At 35.0% G+C, this 17,212-nt stretch overlaps 4 protein-coding genes across 4 annotated transcripts; 2 read left to right on the top strand and 2 right to left on the bottom strand.

The window, feature by feature from the left end:
* Nucleotides 1-7,028: 7,028 nt before the first annotated feature.
* LOC138874712 (uncharacterized) lies at nt 7,029-8,908 on the top strand. Its single transcript, XM_070153490.1, has 2 exons — nt 7,029-8,305; nt 8,554-8,908. The coding sequence occupies exons 1-2, from the start codon at nt 7,029-7,031 to the stop codon at nt 8,906-8,908; spliced, it is 1,632 nt and encodes a 543-aa protein (XP_070009591.1).
* Nucleotides 8,909-8,986: 78 nt separating this feature from the next.
* LOC104225570 (uncharacterized) lies at nt 8,987-9,843 on the top strand. The gene is made up of 2 exons (XM_009777399.2): nt 8,987-9,298; nt 9,382-9,843. The coding sequence occupies exons 1-2, from the start codon at nt 8,987-8,989 to the stop codon at nt 9,841-9,843; spliced, it is 774 nt and encodes a 257-aa protein (XP_009775701.2).
* A 1,012-nt stretch (nt 9,844-10,855) lies between these two features.
* Nucleotides 10,856-13,881, bottom strand: LOC138874587 (uncharacterized). Its single transcript, XM_070153316.1, has 8 exons — nt 13,609-13,881; nt 13,343-13,525; nt 13,134-13,277; nt 12,903-13,049; nt 12,708-12,800; nt 12,374-12,626; nt 11,364-11,874; nt 10,856-11,281 (listed from the first exon to the last, which is right to left on the bottom strand). The coding sequence occupies exons 1-7, from the start codon at nt 13,844-13,846 to the stop codon at nt 11,847-11,849; spliced, it is 1,086 nt and encodes a 361-aa protein (XP_070009417.1). The 5' UTR covers nt 13,847-13,881; the 3' UTR covers nt 10,856-11,281; nt 11,364-11,846.
* On the bottom strand, nt 13,781-15,312 carry LOC138874588 (uncharacterized). The gene is made up of 4 exons (XM_070153317.1): nt 14,610-15,312; nt 14,377-14,526; nt 14,186-14,283; nt 13,781-13,885 (listed from the first exon to the last, which is right to left on the bottom strand). Exons 1-4 carry the CDS (start codon nt 15,300-15,302, stop codon nt 13,879-13,881), a joined length of 948 nt encoding a protein of 315 aa, XP_070009418.1. The 5' UTR covers nt 15,303-15,312; the 3' UTR covers nt 13,781-13,878.
* Nucleotides 15,313-17,212: the final 1,900 nt, after the last annotated feature.

The following is a 17,212-nucleotide window of genomic DNA, read 5'->3' as shown; positions in this document are numbered from 1 at the left end:
AAACTAGACCCATAGATCTTCAATTTGGTAGGTATCTCACCCAGTGGAAGAGCCAAAATTTTTGTTAAGAGATGTCAAAATATATAAAAGTAAACATACCAGAAAATTAAGCGGAGTCAATACATAGTATATATATAATTTATTTTTTGACCTACCTACATAGTATATTTTTCCCACGAAGGTTTGTCATTTTACACCCTTTCCTATAAGATGGCTCCGCCACTGAGCTCACCCCGTAATTCCAAGTATATTTGGAGAAAAGATTAGCTACATTTGACCTAATTTTCAATACATTTATGAATGTAACTTGTGATAACCTTTGCAACTTTTGTTCCACAATTCGCTTGACTTCAAAAAATAATATACAACTATCATACGACTAAAATAACTCATAACATAACCTCCTTATAATGTTAAGCACCCTAGTCTCACCCCAAAAAGTACATGTTATAATATTCCAACTTGTCGACTTTCGGCGAAACTTATTTTCTTAAATTTGTTTAGCTTTTAAGCCTTCCAACCCTCTTGGTACTTGGTATTCATGATCTTAAATATTTGTAACCTCCACGGTAACATGATTAACTTACTTTATAAACTTTTCAAATATGATTTCGTTTTTGAGCTTACATCAAATAACTTGCGACGTACTCTTACGTAGGAAAACATGGGGTGTAACACATGGCCTACCCAAGATTATATTATAGGCCATGTCTACGTGTATTACCTGAAACTTAGTGTCTTTGATGACACCTTCTGCAAATGTAGCTAATACAACTTCCCCTTTGTAATGACGTTTGAATTATCGAACCCAGATAATGATCGTGCAATTGGTATGATTCTATCATTCGCGTGTATTTCATTTACCACTCTCAGTAGAATGATGTTTACTGAACTGTATGGACCAATCAAAATTTGTTTAACGTTAGTATTATGTACAAGTAAAGATATTATCAGTGCATCATTGTTAGGAATCATCAACCCATCCGCGTCTTCATAATCGAATATTATGTCGTCTCCTTCCAAAACTTGTCGAACTCGTTTCCCGTGGGTAACAATGACCTTTGATGTATTTTTGCAGTCGTGTACGTTATCTCATTAACCTTTTCTCCCCCAGTTATGACATTTACCGTTCTTTTTGGAAACGGAGGCTTTGGTGATTCTTGCATGTCTTTTCATATAAGATTGTTTTCCTTTCTTATTAAACAGATTAGTGAGAGAGCCTTGCTTCAGTAGATATTCAACTTCTCTCTGTAAGAGCCTACAATTTGTTGTTTTATGACCATGATCATTGTGAAACTCGCACTAGAATTCCAAATTCCTTTTGCTAGTATCTGACCTCATTTATTTCGGCCACCATACCTTATCACCCATTCCTCTCAAAACAGCCACTAATTCGAAAGTGCTGACGTAGAAACTGTAATCACCTATTTTTGCTTGAGAGTTTGAATCATTGCCCCGTGTGTCTCGTTCCTTTTTGAATCGGGATAAAGAACTCATCTCCTTTTGTCTTGATCTTGAATCAAACCATATATTTTCTTGCGTAGATCGGGAATATCGCCCTGCAGGTCCTATGTAGGGTTTGTACCTATTCTTACCAGACCTTCTCTCTGATTTCGAACGTATAGATCCCGGCCTTTCTTCTACCTTTGGCTGAGCAACCGTATCTTCTTCTATCCGCAGCTTCATAATGTATCGATTGTATACATCGTTCTAAGTAGTTGTAGGAAACTCCCGCAAACTCTCTTTTAACCTCCTCGTGGTTTCTAAACTTTTTTCATTCAAATTACTTGCAAATGCTATAGTCGCCCAGTTATCAAGTACTCGTGGCAGCATCATTCTCTCCCGTTGGAATCTATCTACGAACTTCCTAAGCTACTATGTACTTCCCTGTTTAACTTTGAAGATATCTTCCATCCTTTTTTCTACTTTTTGGGCCCACGAATGTGCTTTTATAAATGAATCTGCAAGCTCAGCCAAATAGTCAATAGAATTTTCAGGTAAGAGTGAGTACCTGTGGTGAATGTAGTAACGTGATCCCATGGGTCAGATATCCCATCATATTTAGGGATATCAGGCATTTTAAACTTTATAGGAATTGGCAAAGGTTCTACACTTGGCTTCCAGGGTTGTTGAAAATATTTATCAATATCTACACCCTTTATTACTGGAGGCACACCAGGTATTTACTTGTCACGACCCGGATTTCTCGTCGTTAGGATCGTGATGGCACCTACTAATGAAATCTAGCAAGCCAATTACTCCGATTAATTTACCCTTTTCATTTTAGCTTTTAACGATTTACAAGTTAACACAATATAAACAGCGGAAGAACGAAATTAACAATTTAACTCAATACAAATACGAATCCATAATAAAGTTCTACCCAAAAATGGAGTCACAATCTTACGAATTGTCTAAGAATACTACAAATAGTGGTCTGAACAATAAAAGTACAAGTCTGTCTCAGAAATAAATAAAACAGAAGAAAACATGATAGAAGGGGACGCCAAGGCCTGCGAACGCCTGCAGGACTACCTCGGATCTCCACTGGATTGAAGGCAGCAACCTTGAACTACGGTCCGTAGGGTCCAGTACCGGGATCTACACAAAAGAGTGCAGAGTATAGTATCAGTACAACTGACCTCATGTACTGGTAAGTGTCGAGCCTAACCTCAGCGAAATAGTGACGAGGCTAGGCGCGACAACCATATAAACCTGTGCAATTTCATCATATACGAGGAGCAATAATAACAAGAAGCAATAATAACAGTAATTAAACATGATAAGACAGAAAAAGGAGAAACATACTGAGGGGGATATGAGGTTATGACAATAGTGAAATAAAGAGACAAAGTAAATATCAAACTTGAAGCAACGGAGTTAATAACACCAAAAACAAGTGCACGGCATCACCTTTCATGTTTTTACTCTCATCATCACCATATAAATCAAAGAAACGGCACGGCATCATCCTTCGTGATTTTACACTCTCAATAATATGGCACGACATCACTCTTCGTGCACTAACAGTCACAATATCGGCACGGCATCACCCTTTGTGCATTAACACTCTCTCACAATATCATGCATGGCATCACCCTTCGTGCTTTACACTCTTCCTCACCTAAACAAATGAAATAATATATTCCAGCAATGAATCAACAATAGAAACAATACCGTCCCGGCAAGGGAGTCAACAATATAAACAATATCATCCCGGCAAGGGAATGAGCTATAACCAATCTAGTTTCAACAGTTAATTCACCAAATAAACCTCAACTTGAACCAATACTTGACAATTGCCAATTACCAAGAATTCATCATAAGTTTTGTACCACAGTTGCTAATCATCAAATTAAGCATGACCAATACATAATAAAATCACAGCAATCCTAAAATAAGACTCACGGGCATGCTTGACACCAACGTATATATACTCGTCACTTCACCTATACGTCGTACTCGACACTAATACATAGCAAATAAGACACAACACTTATTCCCTCAAGCTAAGGTTAGGCAAAACACTAACCTCGAATTTCCACGGCCAAATTCAAGCCTCAAACACCGTTTTTCCTTTTGATTCCACTTCCAATTCAATTGTGTCTAGTCAATATTAACTTATTAACATTAATTAAAGCTCAAGAAACCAATTCAAATGAAAAACCACAGATTTTCCAATATTCTTCCAAAAAGTCAAAACCCGACCTCGAGCCCGCTTGGTAAAAACTCGAGGTTCAAACCAAAACTCGTTCACCCATCCCCCCACGAGCCCAAATATGCAATTAGTTTCGGAATCCGACCCCAAATCGAGGTCCAAATTCCTAAATTTGTAAAATTCTCAATTCTCCTAAAATCCCTAATTTATAAACTTGAAAAACAAGATTTAGGCCTAGAAATGTAATGGCTGTTGATGGAAAATGAAGGAAATGAGTTCAAGAACACATTACCTAGGATTTGGGGTTGAATTTGAGCTTCAAAAATCGCCTAAGGTCTGATTTTGGGGAAGGAGATATGAAATTATGGCTTAAATCCCGTTCTTCCTCTATTTTAAATCGCTGGGCAGACCTTCTTCGCGTTCGCGAAGGGTTTGTCGCGTTCGCGAGACGCAGCAGCCACAAGCCTTCTCGTTCGCGAGATACATATCGCATTCGCGAAGGCATTCTCCCCCAGCCTCCACGTTTGCAATCCACATGATGCGTTCGCGATGAGTATTCCACTCCTCCCCCAGGGCCATAATGGCCTTCGCGTTCGCGATAGCCAGGTCGCGTTCGCGAAGGGTAACTCCCTCAACGCTCCGCGTTCGCGACCTGTGCCTCGCGTTCGCGTAGAAGGAATTTCCTTTAGACACACTTTACTCTTCGCGAACGCGAGAGTTCCTTCGCGAACGCGAAGAAGGAACCATCTGAGCACCTGCAACAACAGAAATTCTAAGTCTCAAAACATTCCGAACCCCATCCGAAACTCACCCGAGCCTTCGAGGCTCCAAATCAAACATGCATACTAACCTAAAAACATCATAAGGACTCACTCGTACGATCAAATCACCAAAATAACACCTAGAACTACGAGTTTAGCATCAAAATCAAAGAAAAATCTCAAGAACTCTTAAGTTTCCAATTTCACAACCGAGGGTCCGATTCACGTCATATGAATTTCGTTTCTTACTAAATTTTACAAGCACAACTTAAATACTATATTAAACCTGTACCGGGCTCCGAAACCAAAATACGGACCAGATACCATCAAATTCAAATAGCTTTTAATTTCTAAAAACTCTTATAATTTAAGTTAAACAATTTCTTTCAAAAATTCATTTCTCGGGCTAGGGACCTCGGAATTCAATTTCGGGCATACGCCTAAGTTCCATATTTTTCTACGGACCCTCCGAAACCGTCAAATCATATGTTCGGGTCCGTTTACCTTAAATGTTGACCGAAGTCAACTTAAATTCAATTTTAAAGGCAACATTAGCATTTTTCTTAAATTTTCACATAAAAGCTTTTCGGCTATACGCCCGGACTGTGCACGCAAATCGAGGTGAGACAAAAAGAGGGTTTTAAGGCCTCAAAACACAGAATTGACTTTTTTAAAATAAGTGATGACCTTTCGGGTTATCACATTGCTCTATACGCTTATTTTGCTCCTTGAATTGTTTCTGCAAAGTTAGTACTAAACTTTATAAATTAAAATTATTCAGTTTACCTAATCCTCCATGTCGGGATTCGTTTGGAATTTTTCCACTTTCAGAATTGTCAAGTCCTGAGTGCGGATTTTCCAAAGTGGTATTTACTGGTGGTGGAGTTTGTACAGCATTGGGCAATCTATTTGTAAAAGCCCGCAGTGCTTCATTCACATGTTATGCAATCAATTGCTTCAAAGTATCCTGCTCGATGGTTTGTTCACCCCCTTGTTGCCCATCAGTATGAGAAACAGACTTTCAGGTGAACTTTCTCGTGAATGTTGTGGAGTAGTTGTGGATGTGTGACGTGGTGGAATTCTACCTTGTTGATTCACCTGATTATTTTCGTTCGCAGTAGATGTCACACCTCCTTTTTCCCGCGGTGATAGGGATTTTTTCCAATTTAAGTGACATAACTGAAATGAGATTATTTATATTCAAATTCAGAATCGCCACTTGGGATGATTTATGGTGTCCTAAGTCACCGGTTTAAAATCCTGAATCGATGAAGTATGACTATATCTTACAGTCCGGGAAATACAGAAATTCTATTAACCCGGAAGAAGGTGTTATGCATTCCCGGGTTCCGTGGTTTTAACACGGTCGCTCAACTATTAATAATTGTCCTAATTATCTGATTTAACAAATACTTAAAACCTATGTGCATTTTATTCCCTTTAACCGCTTTTGACATTTATGGAATTATTTTTTGTAACAAGTCATGATTGTCGTACACATTGCGAACTGCGTCACATGAAATGCATCCGCGATTTACAATATGTTTATTTTATTAAGAATATTCAAAGTTATGATCGGTGCACATGAAATGCACAACCGCATTTGGATTTATGTATCAAGATCACACCATGTGAACCGTACTCGTAATCACGACGATTGTATTATTAATCGCGCCTAAAACAAGCTACGATGTATTCATTTCTTAAAACTAATTTAAGATTGTTGTAGAATTGTGGATGAAGCGTAAAATTCCCTAGGCCTCACTAATGCATAAGTTTTTCACAAAGAAAGTGTGAAAATCAATCCGCATTCAACGTGCTAGTAGATATTACTGGAGAGCCTGAAGAACGGCACTTTACCGCATTTATAATGTACGGCAAAGATTTGGAATCACAATGTCAATATAAACCTCACTAATTAATCTTGGAGTTAATTATGCACCTGGTACTTTGCTTAGATAGTGTACAAAATCCAATCAACTGAAGGAAATAGGATATGCAATTAAGAAAGTCAAAAGAAGCGCCAACGGGTTAGAAAAGGAAAAGACATAACAACTTATATAGCAAATGCTAACACATAATGAGCTTTAGAGTAACACCCAAGGTCAGTCAAAGAAAATTAATATTTTTTTTTCATACATACATCTTTTCACAGATAAAATCAAGCTAAATTTATAGCTTTCTCAAATACAAATCAACTGATGTCTAAGGCTACACATGTATAGGCCTTTAATGAGGGATTTTGGTCTAATACCTAATAGAAAGACCTTGTGGACTAACACAACCAGAATGACCACCACTTGAATTTCGTGCTTGAACTATGTTTCAACCAAAGAGAGATTTCATCATACAAGCGTGAGGACAGACAGTCCTTAGCTTTTAATTTCTGGTTCAAAAGTTAAGAACTGGCAGTCCTTAACTTTTAATTCCATGTTTAAAACTTAAGGACTGGCAGTCCTTAACATTTAATTTCATGTTTAAATGTTAAGGATTGACAGTTCTTAACTTTAATTACATGTTTAAATGTTTAAAGGACTGGCAGTTCTTAACTTTAATTACATGTTTAAATGTTCAGGACTGGCAGTCCTTAACTTTAATTACATGTTTAAATGTTAAGGACAGACAGTCCTTATCTTGGTCTTGCACTTACAATACACCTGTTCTTAATTCTACAAGGATTGCTTTATAACGTATGTCCTTTGTTTCCCATTCTCTTGACTTGTAGGATGGAAACAATATGCATAATAGTTGTTTTTAATGGTAGATGGACTGAAGACTATAAATATATTGATCATCAAACAAAGCTTTTCCTAGCACCTGAGTCAATTCAGTTTGAAGATTTCGTTAAACAGATTTTTGAGCTTATTGAATTGGATAGAGAAAAGTTTGAAATAGTGATATGGTTTGATATCAACCTTGGAACAAGCAAAGGAATGCTTGTATCCAAAGATTTAGATCTTCACACATGTATAGAGTTGCTAAAAACTCATTCACTCTTCAAGAGCTGTCGTTTCATAGTTGATATTTCGGAAAGAGTTTTTGCATCAACAAGCAATGAACATGCCAACACAAAAACTCAACATGACAATCAAGAGCGATGCCAACAGATAGTTGAAGTAGATATGGTTGAAGCTCAACCATTAAATGAAGAGGTGCATCAAACATTTGATTCTATTCAAGTAGAAGGACAAAGCATTATAGAGATTGACAACGAACAAGCTTTGGGTATTCAAGTCTTAGAGAGTGCACCGGTAATCGAAGTAGTTGCTGACAAAACCTGCACTCAAATAACTAAACGAAGATCAAATTTGAAACAAAAAGAATCCCCAACTACGATATTAAGAGAAAATGCTTCTTTGGATCAAATAAAAGTCGGATCAGTATTTGACAAGAAGAAGAGCATAATTAATTATTTTTCTAATGTAGCAATCAAAGGACATTTTGAATTCAAAGTTGTTAGATCAAGCTCAACAAGATATTCGTTGACATGCAATGATGATAGGTGTCGTTGGTGTGTGCGTGCTTTCAGAATTAAAGACTCAACATTATTCAAGATAGTAAAGCTTGAGAAAAAGCATGACTGCTCTGTTAACACTAGGAAAGCAGATCAAAGGCATGCTACTTCAAAGTTGATTAGTGGTTACATTATCGATAATCTTCGGGACCCAAGATTTGAAGTTACACCAGCTTTTGTCATGGCAGAGATGCAAAAATTGCATGGACTAGACATTGGATATCACAAGGCGTGGCGTGCTATTCAACATGCTTCCGCTTTAATAAGAGGAAGTCCCGAAGAAAATTATGAATTATTGTGTTCATACTTGTATATGATGACAAGTAAAAACCCGGGAACTTATACTAACATAAAGATAGACGACAACAACAGGTAAACAATTTAGGACATGTTATCTTTAGCCTTGTTAACTTTTGAGTTATAACCAGAAGTTGAGGACTGCCTATCCTTAAGTTTTGAACTTGTAATTAAAAGTTAAGGACTTCCAGTCCTTAAGTTTTGAACTTTGAAATAAAAGTTAAGGACAACATGTCCTTAACTTTATAACTTGTAAATGTAAGTTAAGGACTGACTGTCCTAAACTTCGGGTATTTTAACCTTGTTTTATATTGTATTTTCAGGTTTCTTTATATGTTTTACGCATATGGATCATCGATAGCTGGTTGGAATCATTGTAGACCAGTGATTGCTATTGATGCGACTTTTTTGAAGTCAAAATATCGTGGTGTTTTAATGATTTCAGTTTCAAAAGATGCAAATAACCAAATTTTCCCATTAGCCTTTGGAATAGCAGAATCTGAAAACAACAATTCCTATGAGTGGTACTTTAGTCAGCTTCGCAATGCAATTGGGAGCCGTGAGAATTTGATTTTTTTATCAGACAGGCATCAAGCTATTGCAAATGGCATTGTAAAGGTATATCCTGAAAGCCATCATGGGATTTGCATCTATCATTTGGAGCAGAACCTAAAGTGAAGAAAGGTGAAAAGTGAGGTCATAAAACTTTTCCAAAGTGCTGCAAGAGTATACAAGCGTAAAGAATTTGACATATACATGTCAGATATTGCAAATGTAGATAAGAAAACTTATGACTACTTGATGGAAGAACCACCGGAAAGATGGGCACGTTCTTGTAGTCCACAACGAAGATATGACATGCTCACAACAAACATAGTTGAGTCGATGAATTCAGTGCTATTAGAAGCAAGGGAGCTGCCTATACTAAGAATGATGGATTTCATTCAAGTGAAGCTACAACATTGGTTTTATGAAAGAAGAAATAAAGCAGAAGGAACATTTTATGATGTTTCTTGTTGGGTAGAGGAGGAATTGAAGAACAGAATAGATTTAGCATTTACTTTGAACGTAAGTATTATGTTTTATGTTTATATTATGATTTTGACATTTTTTAACATAATGTACTCACTTATAATTTTTCAACATTGAAGGTCTTCCCTGTTGATTCATGGCGTTCTAGAGTTGAAGAAGAAGGAATAACTTTCTTGGTGGACTTAAACAAAAGAACATGTGATTGTTTTCAATTTCAACTTGATGAATTACCATGCATACATGCAATTGCAACTATCGAGAAGAGAAACATCAAGAAGTCCGACTTTTGTTCGCACTGGTACTTAAAGGAATCTTGGCTGAAAACATATGAAAGACAAATACATCATGTAGGACATACTGATTCATGGATTGTACCAGAGAGTGTTAAGTCACAAATTGTTAAACCTCCAGATTTCAAAGTGCCACCAGGTAGAAGGCAAAAGAAAAGGCATATTCCTGCTACCGAGCCATCAAAAATAACATTCAAATGTGGTCGTTGCAGAAGAATTGGTCATAATAGAACAGCTTGTATATATTCTCCGGCACTCCATCCATTTTCAAGAAAGCATAGAGAAGAGTAGAAATATACACTTATGTTTATCGACTCTTTTAAGTTTTTGCTATAGATTGTATTCATTATTATTCTAATTTGAGCGGATGCCTAGATTTTCAATATTTATATCTTGTTACGTTCTTTTAATTTCTTTTGAGTTTAACAATTAAAATTTATTAACAGGAGTCAGTAAGTTCAACTTGCAATTTTGAAAACGTAATGACTGTCTGTCCTTAACTTTGAATTTCAAGTTCAAAAGTTAAGGACATGAGGTCCTTAAGTTATAGTCTCATGTTAAAAACTTAAGGACTGTCTGTCCTTAACTTTGAATTTTAAGTTCAAACGTTAAGGACATGAGGTCCTTAAGTTATAGTCCCATATTAAAAACGTAATGACTGTCTGTCCTTAACTTTGAATTTCAAGTTCAAAAGTTAAGGACATGAGGTCCTTAAGTTATAGTCCCATGTTAAAAACTTAAGGACTGTCTATCCTTAACTTTGAATTTCAAGTTCAAAAGTTAAGGATATGAGGTCCTTAAGTTATAGTCCCATGTTAAAAACTTGAGGACTGTTTGTCATTAACTACAGGAGTCCTTAAGTTTGAAATACAAGTTAAAAACTTAAGGACTGTCTGTCCTTAACTTTAAATTTTAAGTTCAAACGTTAAGGACATGAGGTCCTTAAGTTATAGTCCCATGTTAAAAACTTGAGGACTGTCTGTCCTTAACTTTGAATTTTAAGTTCAAACGTTAAGGACATAGGTCCTTAAGTTATAGTCCCATGTTAAAAACTTGAGGACTGTTTGTCATTAACTACAGGAGTCCTTAAGTTTGAAATACAAGTTCAAAAGTTAAGGACATGAGGTCCTTAAGTATAGTCCCATGTTCAAAACTTAAGGACTGTCTGTCCTTAACTTTGAATTTCAAATTCAAAAGTTAAGGACATTTGGTCATTAACTTTGAATTTGAAGTTCACTTACACTTAGTCATGAACAAATACTAACAAACTCAATGGACAAATCAACAGTTGAGAGAAACAACGAAATAAATAACAAAATGCCTTGACATAACTTTTGAAATTGTAATTTTGCATAGCTGTTACAAAAAATTACGCTATGCCAACAAAACAAAATATAAGTGCCTTTTCACAAATTTACAGAATATTTCAGAACTATCCTAAACTGGCATAATTCAGATGTCACCTTTACAGCAATTTTATACAAAAATAACACCACAATTTCTTTACAACTCCTTTGGACAGAATGTTTCATTTTCACTCTCATAATCATCACCAACATTTTCTGGTGGAGTATCATAACCAGAATTTCTTTTCCATTCACCATGTGCCCAAAGATTTGCAGCAAATTCTTTTCGAAAGTCTTTTATGGCTTCAGGTTGGAATTGCTGCACATCCTTTCCAATCATCAACAACTCGGCAAATTTGATCAGGAATGCACCACAATCAGTCCTAAGAGAAATGTAAGATATGCAGTGAATTAAACAATAAATCTTAAGTACATATAAATAATATAACAAATAATAACACGTACGATCCAGTTTGGTGTGGTGATCTTTGCCACTGTATATCAAATTTGTTGAAGACATTCCCAAAAGACTTGTGATTTTTGTCAAACTGTGAGAACTTTAGCAAATGGGGGATCATGCGTGCATACATTTGCATGTAGTTCATTCCTGCTTCATATGGCTCACTGTATATGGAATCATATACATCAATCTTTTTTTGATTCAAGTCCAATACTCCCAACAAAAAGTGTGTCACAGCTTCATCATCTTCTGAAGGAAGCCGACATGGAAAAAAGATTTTGTCAACCTCAGTCCCTGCAATTCCACATCTACGACTGTCCCCCACACATATGGTGTCAGAAATAACTGATTATCACCAGCACACCAAAACTCATCACTAGCATCTTCACTGAAATCTTTATACACAAGTGCCATATAATTATCAAAAAGAACATCAGTAGTTGTGCATCGAAAAGGATGATCGCGAGGGTGGTAGCATTCCTTCTTTCTCAGATAATAGAGAGCAATGTCAATATGCTTCATAAAAAGGCAAAAAATAAAACAAATCAATAACAAATCAGTCATAAAATAATGAAAAAATGATAAATTAATAATAGAAAAAATAAATGCCTTGTGAATTATCTAACCTTTATCATCAAGAACAAATTTGCTATCTGAAAGCTCAAGGAAAAACATTTTGCTACTGATTTTTTGATGATACAATTTGTATGGTTTTTTCCTCAAACTATTATCATCAGCATATAAATCAATTTGTCCCCTGAAAATTTTGAAAATGTCAAGTTAGAATTTTGAAAACTTTAATCTATAACTTAAGGACCAAGTGTCCTTAGCTTTTGAATTTGATACTCAAACTTAAGGACTGCATGTCCTTAGCTTATGAATTTTGAATTCAAACTTAAGGACAAGAAGTCCTTAAGTTTTAAACTTGAATCTATAAGTTAAGGACAGTTAGTTCTAAAATTAGTCTTACAATCACAGAAGTTAAGGATGTAGTGAAACACATTAAGAGACTTACTCTTTTTTGCGACCTCTCATTTTCTCCTTGCCCAACCACACAATGAATTTCTTCACTAATTTTTCATCTTCTTTGGCATAATGAAAAATACACCTACGAGTATAGGTTGATTTTATCCAACCTGAACTCTTCAGAGTATTTTGATTGTCTGCCTTGGAACTTACTGTTTTTCCTTCCTTATCAAAAGGAGATTTCAACTGCCAGCTTAACTTCTTGTTCCTTTTACCTCGACCAAGTTCTTCTTCAACATTTCCTTCACCCACCATAGTCAAAGTCGCATCAATGTCCATTTGTATACTTGGAGGAGTAGGAGTAAGAAGAGAAAATGACGGACCATCATAACCAATATTGTCTCTCTTTCTTTTCCTTGTATATTGGTTAAGATCGTCATCATTGGTGTCCTCTTTGTTTTCCTCTGCTGGCGACACTATATATATATATATACATATTCATATTAGTTTTCTGCAACAGGTCAAATGAAGAGGCAACATTTTAATTGTACATATAATAATTAGGGCACAATCAGTACCTGTCTTCTCCGCAGTACCTTCTTGTGTTTTTTCAAGAGACAACTCAACTAAAATATTGCGTGCAGCATTTTCTTTTTCTTGCACTTCCACATTTTCTTTATCTTGCAGTTGTTCACCATGATCTTTAGATGCTTGTTGACAAGATTCTGCAAAAGTATTTACAACAGCTAACATGTTAATAATCTTTAATTAAAACAAACATATATAAAATTAAAAAAGCACTGCCTAACCATTTGCAATATCCAAGATCATTCCAGCTACATCATCATCATCACATGTTGCATCTATAGATTTGGAACCAATCTCACTTCTGCCTATGTCTTGAGATTGTAGTCCAGTTTTCTCTTGATACTGCACTCCAGCTTCTTCGCTTGCTGCTTCAAAAGATACAATATATAATGAAATAAAGATACAATATATAATGAAAATTTTATCTAACCTTGACTGGCACAAGTTTGAACTCCAAATTTTTCTTTGTATGACAGCGGTGTAGAGAGATCATACGTTCCTTCTAAGCATTTGCATACAATCTCGCTGACACTTGTCCCCAATGGACTTGTTAAATCCTCCTGTGATTGCAATCCACAAACTCTACAAATTTTCTCCGGCACTCCACAAACTTCTGCATGCACATGCATAGTTTATATGTATTAATCTATTGAATATACATTTCAACGAAAATCAAAATCAAAATCTATAACTAACCTTTCCCAATATCAGTAACATTTTCAGTTTCATCATCTAGATGTGCATCTCTAAATTCTCTTTCATACTGACCCTCTGCATGCACATCCATATAATCACGTTCAACACCACCTGCATCTTGGTTGAATATGCCAGTACGCTCAGTAGCACGACAATGATCATCAACTCCATATTTTCTAATTGGAACACTAGATTCTCTATCTGTGTTCATCTGATCAGCTTTCCCAAACATGTTCATCAAAGTATCAAGCTTTGATCCTAGAGTTTTCTTTAAATCCTGAGAAAGCAACTAAGTTACAAAGAGAAGGACATGTTTAAAACTTAAGGACAGGCAGTCCTTAAGTTTGAACTTAAAGTTCAAAACTTAAGGAAATGCAATCCTTAAGTTTGAACTCCAAGTTCAAAAGTTAAGGACAAGAAGTCCTTAACTTTGAATTCCAAGTTCAAAACTTAAGGACATGATGTCCTTAAGTTTCATTTCAAAGTTCAAAAGTTAAGGACAAGAAGTCCTTATCTTTCAATTCCAAGTTCAAAATTTAAGGACACAAAATCCTAAAGTTGGACTAACTGAAATTACCTTGATTTCGTTCTCAATCTTTTTTCTGATACAACAATTTTCTGATTAACTCTGGTAACTTCTGCTTGCAAATCCTTCTTAAAACTCTCTGATAATCTCTGAATCAAAAAACATAATATAAAAAAAAGGTGTTCGTAAGCAAGAAATAATCAAATAAAAAACTAATACTATTCAAAGGCAGAAACACATACTCTAACAATTTCCTTAAGTACGCCTTCGTCAAATTGTGTGGAAGAAGACCTTGAGCCTCGATCTTGTGAAACTGGCTCCTCCACACAAAGAGGCTGTGTATCTTCTTCTTCCACGGGAATAAAGGGTGACACCTCAATCAACTTAAACACCTATTATATAAGAAAAACTAAACATAAGTATACATAACTAAAACAAATAAACAAAAAAAGAGATAGTAATTACATTAACTTACTTTTTTATTATGGAAATATTTTCTACAAAGAGCATCAAATTGTGGAGACTTCATTTCAGAATAACATAACATTCGAGGATAACCAACTTCTTTGAAGTTCACAAATTGTTTCTCTTGGAAAATAGGAAGTACTTCCATAATCCAGACACAAAACGCAAAAGGAAAGCCAACTAAAGTGTAGCTATCAATATCTTTTTCTTTCTCTTTCTCCTTCTGAACATCATTCTCATTTGATTTCAAGCAACTCTTCAATGATTTTAATAGCGTCTCATAAGCAAGAGAGCCCCAGTTGAAGGAAGCGCAAAGTGCATCATCGTCAACAATTTTCATTATTTGCTCCGACACATTCCTATTTTTCCTCTTGCCCATCAAAACCGACTCAACAAAATAGAGTGTTGCCAACTTCAAAGCATCATCATCACTGCCAGCAAATGATGAAGTTGTACCATGTGGGCGACTAGAAATAAAACTATACAAATCAGCCAACTCAATTTTGTCCTTTCCAGGGAAATAGACTCTTAAAAGCCTATTCTCTTTCTCATTTAAACCTTTCATGTCAAGCGACGAATAAGACTTCAAACCAGTAATAATATGGAATGCATCACGAGTAAACTTAATATCGCGGTCAAATACCTTGAAGGTCATCGAATCAGGTTCATTACTAACAATTTCAGAAAGCAATACACAGTGCATAAGTTTACCCGAGAACTTCACACTTTGTAATCTGAAGAAGTTGCCAAAAATACTTTCCCTCAATTTCTTCCATTGGCCATTCGACAGAAAACTTTTAATTGTTTCCTTATATTGAAAATCTCCTTTCCAATATACCAGAAAATTACGCCAATCGTCAAAATCAAAAAAATGATCGCCTTCCATTATAACACTAGAAAAGAAGGAAAAACAAACAAAGATTAGGACTTAACTTAAAATTTCAAGTTTAAAAGTTAAGCAAATACAATCCTTAACTTTAAATTTTAAGTGCAAACGTTAAAGAAATACAGTCCTTAACTTATACTTTCAACTTCCAAAGTTAAGGACACTTAGTCCTTAACTTCAAGTTTCATGTGCAAAAGTTAAGGACAATAAGTCCTTAACTTTAAATTGTAAATGCAAAGGTTAAGGAAATACAGTCCTTAACTTATACTTTCAACATCCAAAGTTAAGGACACTTAGTCCTTAACTTCAAGTTTCATGTGCAAAAGTTAAGGACAATCAGTCCTTAACTTTAAATTGTAAGTGCATAGGTTAAGGAAATACAGTCCTTAACATATACTTTCAACATCCAAAGTTAAGGACACTTTGTCCTTAACTTCAAGTTTCATGTGCAAAAGTTAAGGACAATCAGTCCTTAACTTTGAATTCCAACTACAAAATTTAATGTCGTTTCTTCTTTACATTTAATGAACACAGTTAACTGAAAATTCATAATCAGTAAGCTTATGAATTTCTACGACTATTTTTATGAAATATACCTACATAATCAAATATATTGAATCAACCACAAACACATTTCAAATTTCACACACTAAAAATTTATCAAAAACAGAATCACACAAAATATACTACACTGAATCAACATATAATGCTAATTTTTGAAATTTCACACATACTTCACACGGCATTGAACCAACTTATAAATAAAGAAAAACGAAAATGCATAAAAAAATATATTACCAGTCGCGATTGACAGAAGATGACGGAGAAGATGAAGGAGCAGAAGTTTAATTGAGATTGCAGTTTGCATACGAGGAAGATGAAGAAGCGCAGAACTCTGAACGAATGAAATAAGGGTTTTCGTCAATTTTGGGATTATACAAGAAATAGAGAAAGGGTAATTGTGTCTTTTCCCCCCTTAGTAGTGGCTATTTTTGATAAGCATTTTAAATAGTGGATAAAAATTAAATACACCCTTATTTAGTGGCTACTACACGCCATTTTCACGGTGGGATAAAACATGGGCCATTGGATGAATTGGGATGGAGGGCTGGGCGGATTTGGGGTAATTTTGAGGTAATTGGGCCATTGAAAATAGTTGTGGCCCAATCTAAATGAAACAAGCTTTCTCTTTTTCTTTACATGATTTTTAGCTCACTAAATTTAATTTAAAAATCCTAAACTAAAATCTAATTTGTATAATTACATTAATTATTTATTTTATCATAAAAATAATTAATTAACTTAAAGCTAATGAAAGGAAATTACTAATTTGCAACTAAAAGCTAAAAGTTTTGATTTTTGTTTAATAATGCAATTAATTAACAACTTAAACCTAAAAATGCAAATATCCATCTAAAAATGCAATGCATAAAATTTGAATATTTTTAGGGTATTTTCCATAATTTTTTAAAATATTAAATATGCACAAAAATGCAACTAAATACGAACAATTAACAAATAATTACTATAAATTCTAAAAAAAATTAAAACATTTAAAAGAAAAATCCATTTGTGACTTTTTGTAGGAGTATTATTATTCGGACAAAAATCGTGTGCTCACAGTAGGCATGTTTTGTTGCTAAAAAATAAAATTTGAAAAGTGAACAGATTATCAGAGTCCCGTAACGAACTAATTTGTTTAACCCAAAAATAAATTTTATGGTCGA

This window comes from Nicotiana sylvestris, chromosome 8, assembly GCF_000393655.2.
Source record: "Nicotiana sylvestris chromosome 8, ASM39365v2, whole genome shotgun sequence".
NCBI classification, from domain to species: domain Eukaryota; kingdom Viridiplantae; phylum Streptophyta; class Magnoliopsida; order Solanales; family Solanaceae; genus Nicotiana; species Nicotiana sylvestris.
Note: the sequence above shows the minus strand (reverse complement) of the source record. Positions and strands in the feature narration are given on the sequence as shown.

Excerpts from the sequence above, each read along its gene's own strand:
- LOC138874587 (XM_070153316.1), bottom strand. The coding sequence starts at position 13,846 with ATGAACATGTTTGGGAAAGCTGATCAGATGAACACAGATAGAGAATCT. Across the intron at positions 13,050-13,133 it reads GATCTTGGATATTGCAAATG|AATCTTGTCAACAAGCATCT; the intron begins GTTAGGCAGTGC and ends ATACTTTTGCAG. Across the intron at positions 12,627-12,707 it reads AGACAATATTGGTTATGATG|GAAATGTTGAAGAAGAACTT; the intron begins GTCCGTCATTTT and ends TGGTGGGTGAAG.
- LOC138874712 (XM_070153490.1), top strand. The coding sequence starts at position 7,029 with ATGTTAAGGACAGACAGTCCTTATCTTGGTCTTGCACTTACAATACAC. Across the intron at positions 8,306-8,553 it reads AAGATAGACGACAACAACAG|GTTTCTTTATATGTTTTACG; the intron begins GTAAACAATTTA and ends TTGTATTTTCAG.
- LOC138874588 (XM_070153317.1), bottom strand. The coding sequence starts at position 15,302 with ATGCACTGTGTATTGCTTTCTGAAATTGTTAGTAATGAACCTGATTCG. Across the intron at positions 14,527-14,609 it reads AATATTTCCATAATAAAAAA|GTGTTTAAGTTGATTGAGGT; the intron begins GTAAGTTAATGT and ends CTTATATAATAG. Across the intron at positions 14,284-14,376 it reads TACTTAAGGAAATTGTTAGA|AGATTATCAGAGAGTTTTAA; the intron begins GTATGTGTTTCT and ends TTTTTGATTCAG.
- LOC104225570 (XM_009777399.2), top strand. The coding sequence starts at position 8,987 with ATGTCAGATATTGCAAATGTAGATAAGAAAACTTATGACTACTTGATG. Across the intron at positions 9,299-9,381 it reads ATTTAGCATTTACTTTGAAC|GTCTTCCCTGTTGATTCATG; the intron begins GTAAGTATTATG and ends TCAACATTGAAG.